Source organism: Amphibalanus amphitrite, unplaced genomic scaffold (assembly GCF_019059575.1).
Source record: "Amphibalanus amphitrite isolate SeventyFive unplaced genomic scaffold, NRLGWU_Aamphi_draft 000181F_arrow, whole genome shotgun sequence".
In the NCBI taxonomy this organism is placed as follows: domain Eukaryota; kingdom Metazoa; phylum Arthropoda; class Thecostraca; order Balanomorpha; family Balanidae; genus Amphibalanus; species Amphibalanus amphitrite.
Window position 1 is genome coordinate 2,501 of NW_024881676.1, and position 13,174 is coordinate 15,674.

The window sequence follows — 13,174 nt, forward strand, 5'->3', positions numbered from 1 at the left end:
CGGTGCTGATTCCGTTCGACTACCTCCTCATGATCACCGGAGGCATCTTCATCAACCTCAGGTCAGTGAGAAACAGAATGCACCTGCAGTTTATCGCAAGCACAGAAGCAATTTGGCTTCAAGCGTGAGTTTTCATAAACATGTCACTTGATATCAACGCAGGAAAGCAATTTTTACAACACCAATGCTTTCAGAATGAACGGTAACGAGAGATTGCGCTAAGAACACAACAAGACGTTAGTTGATGACGAAGAAGTAGGCCTTTCTGCCCGTTAACGTTAAGCGCTCTTTTTAAATTGGGCAAACATATTTATCGAGCACTGTGAATAACCTCATCCTTCTGCAGGGCCACAAAAAAACCTTCTTTCTTGCGCTGAGATCAAAGCGTTGCTCGAGAAAACCTCGCCCAGTTAAATCACCACACATCTTTACCACATGCCAGTTCGAGTGTCCACCGCCCATCTGACGACACGAGTATCGGGCCGGGATGCTTTGGAAGGGATTCCAAAGTGGAATCACGTGCAGGTCGGAGATACCATCGCGTGTGGGATGACGTTTTTAATTGGAGACCAGACACATTAGCATGCATGGCTCATCAAGACAGAGCGTGTAGAGACAAACAGGTTTTCGTGGAACCACGTAATGCTGGGACATGTTTCAGAAGCAATAATTAGTTGCCGCATCTCGGTCTTATGTTGACAGACTCTTGTCGTGGCCGATTTCTTTCTTCCTCGTCACTCCCCGAGAGGAATGGCTACAGGACAGCACGCCGTCCCGTTGGGACCGGCGTTGACATGTCGTGGTGGGGCAGGGCACCAGGATGCCCAAACACCCACCCCGGAGGATTTTCTGAATCTGCCCTCCCATCTGGGTGGTCTGGGTGGGTTGGCCGTATTCCAAAAACAGGAGAGCTTTGTCCATTGTTTTGTATATTAGGAGATGATTTGGAACAAGTTCAATTTTCCTCTTAAATTTGATGATAAGGACAAAAGTTGACATGCCAGTGCACTAAATTAAAACAAATGTTTGAACAAAATAAAAACTTGTGAGCAAAAGCTATAGAACAGCCGAAAATGTTTCCACCTCCTAAATCCCAGATCAGATCCTCTTTTACCCGCCTAGCTACGGTACAGGGTCACGAATAATGTCAGTGGCTCAACGTTCCCGCGCTGCTGCGTTGTCCATATATTCTGGCTGCTGCTACCGATCTCCCTTAACCCTCGCCGGACCTATTGGTTTTCTACATACATACGCGCCGGCCGAGGGGGGGGGGGCGGGTACGACCCCCCTCGCCGTTTCGTACCAGTTGGAGCTAGCGCGTCGCGGAAAAACGAGCGTGTGCGCCGTTACGAAACACAGAGATTGATACCCAATTTTAAGGTCCTAGTTTAACCGATGACCTCTGAGGTCAGGCCAAGTGCCCCAAGGTACGGTTCAGTTTTTTTTTGTGAATAACTTTGCAAAAAACGGCCGCTGAACCGCGATTTTGTCAGCATCGTGTTCGCCTCGCTCAGGCGCGTCGAATGTTATACTTTTTGTTTGGGTCAGGTCAACTTAGAGTGTTGACCTCAGGTCACGGTCAGGTCAGCGCCCCCCAAGTCACGAAGCTGAGCGAAAGAGGTCATGTCGCATATCATTTGATTCGGCAGGTCTTCCTGAGTCCATTGGTGGCTTTTCCGACTCGCTAGCTCAATTTGATCGGGAGTTATTGACGAAAAACTTATATGACCTTGATGACGTCACAAATGACGTCACGCAAGGTCAACATCGCAAAAGTGACGCATTTATCCTTGCAAGGAGTGCATCAAATCACGATTCTGTGTGCTTGAGATAGTTGGAGATCGTTCCCGGCGCCAGAATAGCAGTTTTCATTTTTCCCGGTGACTTATAATTGTGAGGCCACGAAAATGGCCTGACTTCATATGACCTTTAGGAAAAATCCGAGATATACAAGTTCATTGAGTCTCGTAATGGATACTAGATCCTGCAAGCTTCATTTCCCTGTGAAAGATCCTCTGGCAGTAAGGGCGTTGCGCGAAGTTGCGAATCTGAAGACCGTGTAGAGGTTCGTTTACTTATGACGTCATAGGTCAGTGACCTGACCTGACCCGAAAATGCGGTTGGTGTCAGAAGATCAGGCTTGAATCAAAGGTCAGGTATGCCAAGTTTCAGCTCTCTATCGCCAGCGTGTTCAGAACTATCGCAAAAAAAAAACCCTATGGGGGGCGGCACCCGCCCCCCCCCCCCTCTCGGCCGGCGAGGGTTAAACGACCTACACGACGTAGGTACATACACCCGTAATGTCCACAGAGTATACAGGACCCATGTACAGCCGATCCCGTCTTGTCCTAGTAGTCCTTTCATTTCACAATATACACGACACAGATCATGCGAACCAGACCATGGCGCCACCAGAAGCCATGTGGATCGGCAAGGCGGAAACCAGGCCCGGGGACCACACATGGTTTCACGCAAATAGAACACCATGCGTCAGGCCACGTGTTCCTGATATTCCGACCGACGCTGGAAACCGTCAGTGGGTCATGGGAAAAAAAAACGTCGGTAAAGAACACTGGACGAGATTCCTTTGGACAAACAAATTTCAATTTCAGAAAACAGCTCTGTCGGTGACTTGTAGACGTAATTCGAATATAACTACATCATTTGCATACGTAACGATTATATACAAAGTGTAATGTAACTGCGAACCCACGCCTGTGATCCCAAGCGTCTGTCGTTTAAAATGTTTGGTTATTTTTGTCGCCAGCACACTGCCGAAACTCCTGACGTGGACCAAGTCGCTGTCATGGTTTATGTACGCCAACGAAGCCTTCTCTATCATCCAGTGGTCAGGGATAGAGAACATTCGTAAGTACCACCGAGAAACACCGACAGGACCCAAACAACGCCGTCGCGGCGCAGATAAACGACATTGACCTCCCTGGTGACATTTTGGTCTGTTTTACATCTTTCATCTTATTACTATTCAATGACGTATCAAAAGCTGCAAAGCACTATTTTGTTAAACTATTATTTGTTTAGACATCGTGCTATCATTGCCAGCGTTTCAAATGACGTCTACTCCGCTATTTTCCGACTCTCTGGGCGTTTGTTCACATCCTGCACCTTCTTACAGCGTGTGAGAACTTATCAAACTCATCGAGGTGCCTGAAGAACGGCGAGGAGGTACTGAATAAGTACAGCTTCCACTCGGGCGACCTGGCGATCGACTTCAACGGGTTCATCCTGCTCTTCACATGCTTCCACATACTGGGCGCCGTGGCGCTGTGGCTGCGTAGTCGCCGACAGTGAGCCGAGACCCCCAAACGGCGCCGGTGGTCGTCCTATGACCGGACGCCTGTCCGACGGGGAAGGAGGGCCGACTAAACAGTCGGCGACGGGGACGGGGAGGATGACTGAGAAACACTGGTGATTAGGATTAGAGATGTGACGTTTGCAGTCGTCTGATGCGCGATGCGCCTCACAGAGCGATCGTTTATGACAGTTGGCAGGGAGGGACGTTGCCCGTCCGATATCGGTACGGGGATCACTGCTGGTCGGTGGTTACATATCACACCCATATGGTGATAGCACGGCGGACGGGCGGCTGATGCTTCAGCTCGGTGTGAGCTGAGTGGGGGTGGAATGCGTGGAAACGGGAATGGTTTGCGGTATTTGCTTCATATTCCCTCTGGTTGACCCCAGCTGCATGTTGTTAAGTGCTTTTGTCTATGATCGTGTTTTGCATATATACTTTTTACAAATAAAGTATTAGGTACTGTGTACAAACTGATTGGTGCTGGATTCAATATAGCCAGTGTCATGTCAATATTTGGGTGCATATGCTGATGTACGCTGATGATACAGCATAACTGCCTATTAGTTTGTCATTTTTAGGCATGATTGGTGTACTTTCACTAACATGCCTTGAGCAAACGTGTCCTCAACTATCAATAAACAGACGTACGCGATCGACCAATTTTGTTTTGACTCCAGAACATTTCACCCGGTAGTGTTCTTCCGTAATCAAACATTCTGAAGTAAATAAGTGACTAAGCAGCACACTCCGGTTTTATGCAATTCTTTATCGCAATGTTTCCGGTCAGGCTAATTCTCACTGAGCGACCTAGAACAAGGTCAGTGACCTCGGCACGACTTCATCCACCTCATTCACCTCAGAAGTGTCACACTTTCTCAGTAAGTGGGCACATGCCTCATCACATGCGAAGCAACAATCCAACGACTCAACCTTTATAGAGCTATCACCCTGGCACATCGCAGGCACGCGCTCAATGACGCACGTTTTCAGAGACGACGACGGGAGGTCCGGCGCAGCAGCATTTCCCGTGGCGATGCGGTCATCGAGGACTGGAGGGCTCCGTGACACCCGACCCGGAGGTCACCGGCGTCTCATCTAGGGTCACTGTGATCTCACGGATTGATGCCGAGTCTGAAAGAAGCGGTAGCGAGCACAGTCCCGTCAGATCTCTCACGTATAAGCCAACAGTTTGAAGCGGGTAAAAGTTTGTACTCGAGTCATGCCTATTACCTATGCGTCTAACGTGAAAATTGAGGCTGGAGTCATTTTAGGATTGTAACGCCCTAAGAGAGTGCATGCCGCAGACCCAGGACATAAACCGATTCATGCGAATAAATCCTCGAGGAAAGCACATGGTGTTTGAGAATTGAACAGCCTTAACGAGTAAGTTCAGTTCATACTCCGCCCACTATACCGTGACATTACATCTCTGCCAAGTCAGGGCCAGCGACAGAGCGGCTCAGCGAAGGTGATCGTCCCGCCGCCTACCGGTCGCGCTCTGCCCCGCTCACTGACCTGCGCTGTAGGGGTCGGGCGTGTCGCGGTCCAGCCGGGCCGCCGACACCACCGCCTGGCCGAGCGAGGACGCCTCCGGGGTCGACTCGCCGCCGGCGCTGGTCTGTGTCGGTGGCGGGGTGTCGGCGCTGGTCTGAGTCGGCGGCAGCCTCTCCAGCAGCGGCTCAGTCTCGCCCTGCTGCTGCGCCACGAGCCTCTTCTTCCCGCGGGCCAGCACCACGCAGAACAGGAGACCCACGGTGAGCAGGAGGCTGCCGACGGCGCACGCCACGATCAGGCCGATGGTCTGCAGGTGGAGACGCTCCTCCTCTCGCTCCCGAGCCTCCGTCACGTCCAGATAGAAGGCCGGCACGTAACGGCCCTGCTGCAGAACGCCCAGGTCCTTAGCGAGACGCGACACGGCCTCGCGCTCTTCAACGCTGACATACTGCTCTGTGGCCAACGCGGGTATGAGCAGCTCTTCCAGCCACGAGATGATGGTCTCATAGAAGGCGGTCATCAGCTTGAGGCGAGACGCCCGGTCGGGAACGTGAGTCACGTCGTTTACGAGGCAGCAGAGCGCGTTGGCCAGGTGATTGCGCAGTTCGGTGGAGCTGAGGGCCACTTCTTTGCCTCCCGGAAACCGGACGCGCATCGGCCGAGGACTGGTGACCAGGAGAGGCGCGCTGATTCGCACCAGGGAGGAGTTGCGGTAGCTCTCGGGAGCCTCGCGTCCCGTGAGCTCGGCACAGTTCTCCACGCGGCAGCCCTCGGCCAGAATCCAGTCCGGCACGAGCACGTCCTCCCGCTTGGTCCGATGATCCCACTGATCCGTGAAAAAGAGGCCATCGTGCTCGGTGCCACGTGTCGTGGATGGTGACGACAAACAAGTGGCAAACACAATGTAGACGAGTCTGACCCGCATCTCATGGTCATGTGACAGCATGCGCAAGTTCAGAGAAGTACGCGTCTAAGCGGTATCTCCAGTTCCATTCCGACAGAGTCGAAAAATATTACTAACTTTCATGATGTTTGGCATAATGCGCGTTTGGTCAGAGCCTTCGTGGAGTTCATGAAGCGGAAATGGGTCAGATTTCATGAGCCTTCACTTTATTCTTTCATGAGAGCGCTTCCTCCCTGTATTTAGCTTCGGATCTTTGAGCTCACGCTTCAAAAATGTGTGAGATATTGCATAAAATAAGCTCAACTTACAGATACAATATCAATTAACAACATAAAAACACTAAACAACATATCAAACATATAACTCAGGCACTCGAGACACTTGAAACGCAGAGCGCTGTTTTTGTCGAGGCTGCGCCTCATCTAAAATTTCTGAAAGCACGTGATGTTCTTTAGGACGGAACCGTGCGGAGTACTCACTCCACCGAGGAAAACGATTTTGTAGATCCATACAAAATCGTAATTTGTATGGATCTGGATGTAATTCCAATCCAGGGCCCAAGCGGTTGCGTGGCAATCGCAAAGAGCGAACATTAGACATTAGATAATCACAATTCACATTAGATAATCGTGACAAAGGCAACCAGGTTATGAAATGCGAGCACGTCACGCGGACGATGCGTGTAACATGTTCATCATCTCTGCCTCATTTCTAGGAGCAGTTGCTGACCGGCACCAGTTTGAGCCGATCGATCGTGAGACACCAATCTTCCGTAATGAGTCTCAGGTGCAGCGCTGTCGTCCCCAAATGGCCGCCGGTTATTGGACCAGGTCACGGGCCGGGCACGTGCGTCCTCTGTAAGGGCGGGCCCCGGCTGAGCCCTGTCGCTCACTCGGCCATCTACAGAGCTAACAGCATCCAGTCGACAGCCGCGGCTCAGAGAGCGGTGTTGATAACGACGGACGCTCCTGCTTTTCTCAAAGGTACGATAACGCAGACTTTCTCTTTCAATTTCGGGTAAATAAGGTTGGAATCAGTCCAGATTTGCAGCCAATTAAAACATCATTTACACACAATGACCCACGTTCTGCTGAAATTATGGTCTCTTATTTCTGCCCCAGATGTCGCTCGACATTCGACGGGTTCTGGTCGCCGACGGTATCAGTTCGGAGTGCAGCGACCGACTGAGGCAAGCTGGCCTCAAAGTGACCGAAACCGGAAAACTGAGCGTTGATCAGCTGATCGAGATGCTCCAGGTTAGATGCTGTCACATTTTATGCTTTCTATATTGCGCTTCGAGAGTGAGTGAAAGAGTGAATGAGGAGTGAGTGACATAGTAAGTGCATGCTTGTTTTGTTTAAGCAATTTCACAGCATACAAGAGATTCCATACATTCACCGTGTTATCATGCATGTAAAACTTGCATTATCTTACCATAAGGTGACTCATCTATGTCAAGTTATTGTGTCAACAACTTTAAGATTACGAAATTCCTTAATGTATTTTGCGGCAGTTTATATTTATAGAACAGAACAGAACAGATTTATTTGAATAAGATCCACGATTACATGGCTTTTCACTTACTCGCGTCTGAATGGTAATACAATGGGAAGTTGGAACAGACACACGGAAATGACTACAACCATACCATGCATACACTCGCACCAGAAACAATATCGTAAATCAGAGAGATCCAGCGAACAGCCTGGCATCTGCCCGGAAAGACAAAGTGCCAGGCTCAATGCCGCTGTCGTTCAGCAGCGACACACCGCGGTAACAGAGTCGCCGCCTGCCGGCCTCCACACAGATGGCCGGAAGGGTAAACGAGTCCGCTCGCCTGGTGTTATGATCATGCCGCTAGTGGGCTCGCTGTCCGAAGGTCTTAAGAAGAAAGTCCGGATGACCTGACTTCATCGTCCGCTCGACTGCACACAAGGTATGGTAAGCCACCAACTGTTCGGCCGTGAGCCAGCCGAGGCTTGATATGGCACTCGAGATGTGATCACATCGCCTTTTCCCGGTCACAACACGTGCGCAGAAGTTGATGGTCTTCTGTACACGGTGCAGCTGTGTGCTAGTACAAGACCCATACACCGACATGCAGTAGCGCACAATGGATAACACTAGAGCTTCTGTGATGCCCTTTAACACAGGTCTAGGTATGACGTGACGTGCGTGACTTAGGGCTATCAGAATACCGGCGCACTTATGGGACATATTGTCTATCTGAGCCTCAAAATTGTTATCTCTCAATTCTCTATAGGCTATCTATAGGCTATCTCAAACGTAATTTGATAATTTCACATCAACGCGCAGCGCAGTGCATGTATTCTACTGTTACCTTACCTTACCCATAGCGTGATCAGACTTTGGAGAACACATTTGGACGGTCCAACAGTTAGGACGGTCTAACTGTTGAACGGAGACTTCTAAGCTAGACGCGTCTAAAGTTAGCTGTCGCCAGATAGACGCAGCCGCCGTCCAGCTAGACGCGAAATGGGTCTCCACCCATGGTCTGATAGGGAATCGTTCTCATCGAGCTTGTTCACGTTGGAGACTTTTATAGCGTCAATTTGGTACCTCTCTGGTTTCTCCGCACATTTCAGGGCTATGACGCGCTGCTGGTGCGCTCGGCCACCCAGGTGACGGGCGCCGTGTTCGACGGCTGTCGCAGACTGAAGCTCGTCGGACGCGCCGGTACCGGTACCGACAACATTGACACCCAGGCCGCCACCAAACACGGCGTCATCGTTATGAAGTGAGCACAAGCTACCTGTCCAAGACGCTACGAGCATTGAACCAAATAATAATATGCACAATAATATGTTTCCGCAACACATAAAAAGGAACTTTTTAAATAACAGACAAAATATTATCTAATGTTCCACAAACCACAAAAGAAGTTTTACTTCTGAGCGAGTGTGCGTACGTACTTAGTTACGAGTATCTGTGGTAAAATACTGGTAATTACAATGAAAACTACAGGGTGATTTTTTTACAGGGCAAAAAGTTTTTAAGCCTAGAGATACCAAAACATATAACAAACGCCTAAAAAGTATATCCATGTGAAAGGAAATTGTTTGTCATTTTGTTTTCAGGACCTTTTAAAGACTTCTTGGGACTCATTCTGTTGTGAAGTTCCGTGAAAACGGCGCACAACAAAATGTTTTCCCCAAAATCGCCAATTACTCCAGGCTTGCGTGCATTAAAACTGTGCTCACTTCGAGCACGTTCTGTAAGCCTAAACGGAGCTCAAACTCAAAGTTGGTGTGTGCAAATGAAATGTCAGAATGTGCTTTTTACAAAGATATACATTTGCTGTCAGTTGACCTGTTTTCTGGTACCGCCATTGCTCTTTACTTTTTGCCCTGTATAAAAAATCACCCTGTAGACACATCAGTGCACACTTATACCGAGCCCGAGTAGTGTCAGTTGCCACTGCACTGCATAGTGCTCGGTACTGAGTGCTCTGTGTTCGCAGCACGCCCGGTGGGAACACCGTGAGCGCCGCGGAGCACACCTGTGTTCTGATCACCGCCCTCAGTCGCCAGCTGGCGGCGGCATGCAGCTCGCTCAAGGACGGACACTGGAAACGGTACGGAATTATAACGAAACATATTCAACGATTTACTAAACATAGACGGGATTGGGAAGTAGATTACGATGTGGATTGGTCGTAAATGTAAGAGTGTTAAGAGTGTCGTTTGTAAGAGACCTGTGACTTGAATTAGAGATCAAAAGCTAAATGATATCCCTGAAAATGTGGTCAGCTTTATATTTTCATTTTCCGTTTAGCTCATCATCGGAACATTTTCAAAAGGCCGTCTACTGTATGCTGAGCCTGAGCATCTGACCCTCTGACCGCAGGAGTGCGTTTGTGGGCTCGGAGCTGTACGGTAAGACGCTGGCGGTGCTGGGTCTCGGCAGGATCGGAAGGCAGGTAGCACACAGGATGAGCGCCTTCGGAATGAAGGTGAGCCTGAAGGGTCAGCTGGTTGGGTGGCTGGTCTGGAAATGTCTGCTAGGGTGGGCAGGTCGAAAGCGGCTGACTTCGTAATTGGCTCGCTCTTTCGAGAGCTGTTTTTAAGCCAATAAAAGCGGTCGAAAGAGTAGCGACTCATTATGCTCCCAGATATGCTCTAATTTCATTAAATCACGACACGGGACATGGTTGTGAGTTGCAGTTATTTATCAGAAACTCTCCAAGGATAACGGTTCGCTTTCGACAGGTGACTGGCTACGACCCGATAGTAACGGCCGAGGCGGCTCGGCAGTTTGGCGTGGAGAAGAGAGAGCTGGACGACATCTGGTCTGATGCCGACTACATCACTGTGCACACACCCCTCATACCGCAAACCAAGCGTAAGAGCCGCGTCGGCTCCCCCCCCCCCCCCCACCACTACATCACTGTGCACACACACCTCATACCGCAAACCAAGCGTAAGGGCTGCGTCGGCTCCCTCCCCCACCACTACATCACCGTGCACACACCCCTCATACCGCAAACCAAGCGTAAGAGCCGCGTCGGCTCCCCCCCCCCCCCACCCCTACATCACTGTGCACACACACCTCATACCGCAAACCAAGCGTAAGAGCTGCGTCGGCACTCGGCGCCCCCAAATACGCCGTCCGCGGCTTCTTGAGAGCTGGCGCTGCGAGCGCGGAGTGCTTGTGGAACCACTCACTAGATGGCAGTAGTTGTAAGCGCCTGAATCTATGCTGCACCGCACGGCTCGAGATGAAGTCTCCGCGCTGGTAAAAAGGTAAAAATCACATGAAGGTGGACCATGGATTCGCTGAACTTCGGTCGGTCAAATTTAGTTCATCAGATGTGCTCATGATTAGCTCATTGTAAACGAGGCGCTGGTACTCATTTAGTTGTCCTAGTTACACCCCGTTCCGGCAGATCTGATCGGTGCCGCTGTGCTGTCCTGTCCCGCTGTAAGCTCGGGTGGTTTGGGGTTTATTTACCGCTCTCCTCCCGGCAGATCTGATCAGCGCCGACTCTCTGTCCCACTGTAAGCGCGGGTGGTTTGGTGCTTATTTACCCCCCCCCCCCTCCTCCCGGCAGATCTGATCAGCGCCGACTCTCTGTCCCGCTGTAAGCGCGGGTCGTTTGGTGTTTAATTACCCCCTCCCCCCGGCAGATCTGATCAGCGCCGACTCTCTGTCCCGCTGTAAGCCCGGACGGTTTGGTGTATAATTGCCCCACTCTCCCGGCAGGTCTGATCAGCGCCGACTCTCTGTCCCGCTGTAAGCGCGGGGTTCGGGTGGTGAACGTGGCGCGCGGCGGGATCGTGGACGAGGCGGCGCTGTTGGCCGCGCTGGAGTCGGGCCAGTGCGCCGGCGCCGGCCTGGACGTGTTCGCCGAGGAGCCGCCGACCGACCTGCGGCTGGTGCGGCACCCGGCCGTCATCTGCACACCGCACCTGGGCGCCAACACGGGCGAGGCGCAGCGGCGCGTGGCCGTCGAGCTGGCCGAGCAGATCGTCAGCGCCGTCACCGTGAGCGGCGGGCCGAGGGGGAGCGGACAGGTCACGAGAATGCGGGTTGGCGGGGCACGGGAGGGTCGGAGACTGGGTATGAAGGTCACAGCGGTGATCGGTCAATGACTTTTAAAGTTCAGCACTGTTTCCATCACTAAATGCTCATTTGTAGTTGCATACATCAGCCCACATTCTAGCTGACCAGTGTCTCTGTTCAACAGGGAGGTCCCCTGGAGGGTGTGGTGAACGGAGCGGGCGTCACAGACGCTCTATCGCCAGCTAACAAACCGTACGTGACGCTGGGAAAGGCGCTCGGAGTCCTGCTGTCTCCCGGACTGGGAACCCAGGTCGATAAATGTCAGCTGCAGATCATCACTGCAGGTCAGTCGAGGAGACTCCATCGTGCGATGGATGGTTCGTGCTTTCACCCCGTTCTCCGATAAATTTATACCAGAGAAAATAGTTTCTTGCAATACTGGCAAAAAGCTGCCCTCCATAAGATTACGGAATATCCACCTAACATCTATTTTCACTGAACCTGTCGGTTTCATACACATTCTCTCTCCCTCTCCCCTCACGACCCTGCTCTCGCCAGGCCGGGAGATGGCTGAGCGGCAGGCGTGTCTCCGCGCCGGTCTCCTGGTCGGTCTGCTGACCGGTCACGGAGGCGAGGTCAACCTCCTGAGCGCTGCGCCGCTGGCGGCCGAGCTGGGTGTGGCCGTTTCACTGTCCGAGCACACTGCCGGTGACCCGGGGGCCGGCGGCGGCACCGTCACCGCTCGGCTGACCACCGCCGACGGAGCGGACACAACTGCCGTCACAGGTGTAGTATGAACAGTTTGTGGAAAGAACGAGCCTTACCGATGCCGGCTTTCCTCGTGATGAGAATAATTGATTCGAAGAGCCTACGGATCTCACAAGTTCGCAACACTGTTACCGGATTTGAAAATGATACAAAGTGGTCTAAACTCTAAAGTATGTTTTTGATCTAGAGCTAATTCGTCAACCCGAAATGAACTATTTAATGGGCACAGAAATTGCCGGACTATTAACACATTCCTTTCCTCCAGGCACGCTGCGGGGAGAGCAGGCGACGCTCCTCGAGCTATATGAGGCGCAGTTCGAGACCGGCGTCACCCTACAAGGACGTATGATGTTCTTCCAGGAGGATGGCCATCCAAACGCTCTGGTGGAGTTAATCAGTGAGTTTACCGCTGCAGACCTTGTAGAATCAGTTATTTCAAATGAGATTCGTACGGTCAACGATCAGAAATGGGTAAGATCAACTGCCTAACTTACGTGCTCATGTTCACTACATGAGAAAGGTTATATAGGATCGGGGAAAAGCAACAGCAAAGAGCATGGTGTCAATCATTTCACCAACTGAAAACCGCCCTAAAAACGAACTCGAATGTGTCAGTCTGATGACTTCCACCCCACAGCGGCGCTGGCGGCGGCGGACGCGCGGCCGATGAGTGTGCTGGCCTCAGTGTCGACCTCCGGGGCCACCCAGATCCTGGCGGTGCGACTGCCACAGGGGCAGCCACAGCTACAGCAGCTGGACCACACCAAACTGTACCTCCAGACGGACTTCTGAGCGCGCTCCAAGTGTGAGAGAGCGAGGACGTGGTGTGGGCATGAACTGAGGCGAAAAAACGGTGACTATGATTATGGTGATTTTGGTGATTATAGTGTAGGTAAGTGAACTAACAAAAATACTGTTGAATAATACCGGTGAATATTAGCAGAACATAAATAAATAGGCGTCCTATAATTGCTACTTTTAGGCGCCATAAGCAGACGCGCATATGAAAATCGGCATATTTGTGTAAATCGGCATATCAATAATGTCATTAAATAAAAAGTACATTGTAGGTATGTAGTTACGATATATTTTCAAAAGCGGTGCACTGTGAATGAAGCATAGAACACCGAGTGGCAGTACCACCGAGGCACACATCACACAACGTG

General features: G+C 51.2%; 3 protein-coding genes across 3 annotated transcripts in view; 2 read left to right on the plus strand and 1 right to left on the minus strand.

Moving 5' to 3' along the window:
- Nucleotides 1-3,975, plus strand: part of LOC122384079 (protein scarlet-like) — a 6,197-nt gene extending 2,222 nt beyond the window's left edge. Inside the window, exons 3-5 of the mRNA XM_043371068.1 lie at nucleotides 1-61; nucleotides 2,768-2,868; nucleotides 3,137-3,975. The exon at nucleotides 1-61 is cut by the window's left edge and continues 45 nt beyond it. Coding sequence (XP_043227003.1) covers nucleotides 1-61; nucleotides 2,768-2,868; nucleotides 3,137-3,312 — 338 coding nt within the window. The 3' untranslated portion in view covers nucleotides 3,313-3,975. The remainder of the gene's footprint in view (nucleotides 62-2,767; nucleotides 2,869-3,136) is intronic.
- On the minus strand, nucleotides 3,967-6,843 carry LOC122384078. The gene is made up of 2 exons (XM_043371067.1): nucleotides 4,835-6,843; nucleotides 3,967-4,450 (listed from the first exon to the last, which is right to left on the minus strand). The coding sequence occupies exons 1-2, from the start codon at nucleotides 5,757-5,759 to the stop codon at nucleotides 4,359-4,361; spliced, it is 1,017 nt and encodes a 338-aa protein (XP_043227002.1). The 5' UTR covers nucleotides 5,760-6,843; the 3' UTR covers nucleotides 3,967-4,358.
- Nucleotides 6,568-12,974, plus strand: LOC122384077 (D-3-phosphoglycerate dehydrogenase-like). The gene is made up of 11 exons (XM_043371066.1): nucleotides 6,568-6,700; nucleotides 6,839-6,973; nucleotides 8,324-8,475; nucleotides 9,199-9,312; nucleotides 9,585-9,690; nucleotides 9,947-10,079; nucleotides 10,941-11,221; nucleotides 11,425-11,584; nucleotides 11,799-12,026; nucleotides 12,274-12,405; nucleotides 12,646-12,974. Exons 2-11 carry the CDS (start codon nucleotides 6,839-6,841, stop codon nucleotides 12,798-12,800), a joined length of 1,596 nt encoding a protein of 531 aa, XP_043227001.1. The 5' UTR covers nucleotides 6,568-6,700; the 3' UTR covers nucleotides 12,801-12,974.
- The last annotated feature ends 200 nt before the right edge of the window (nucleotides 12,975-13,174 follow it).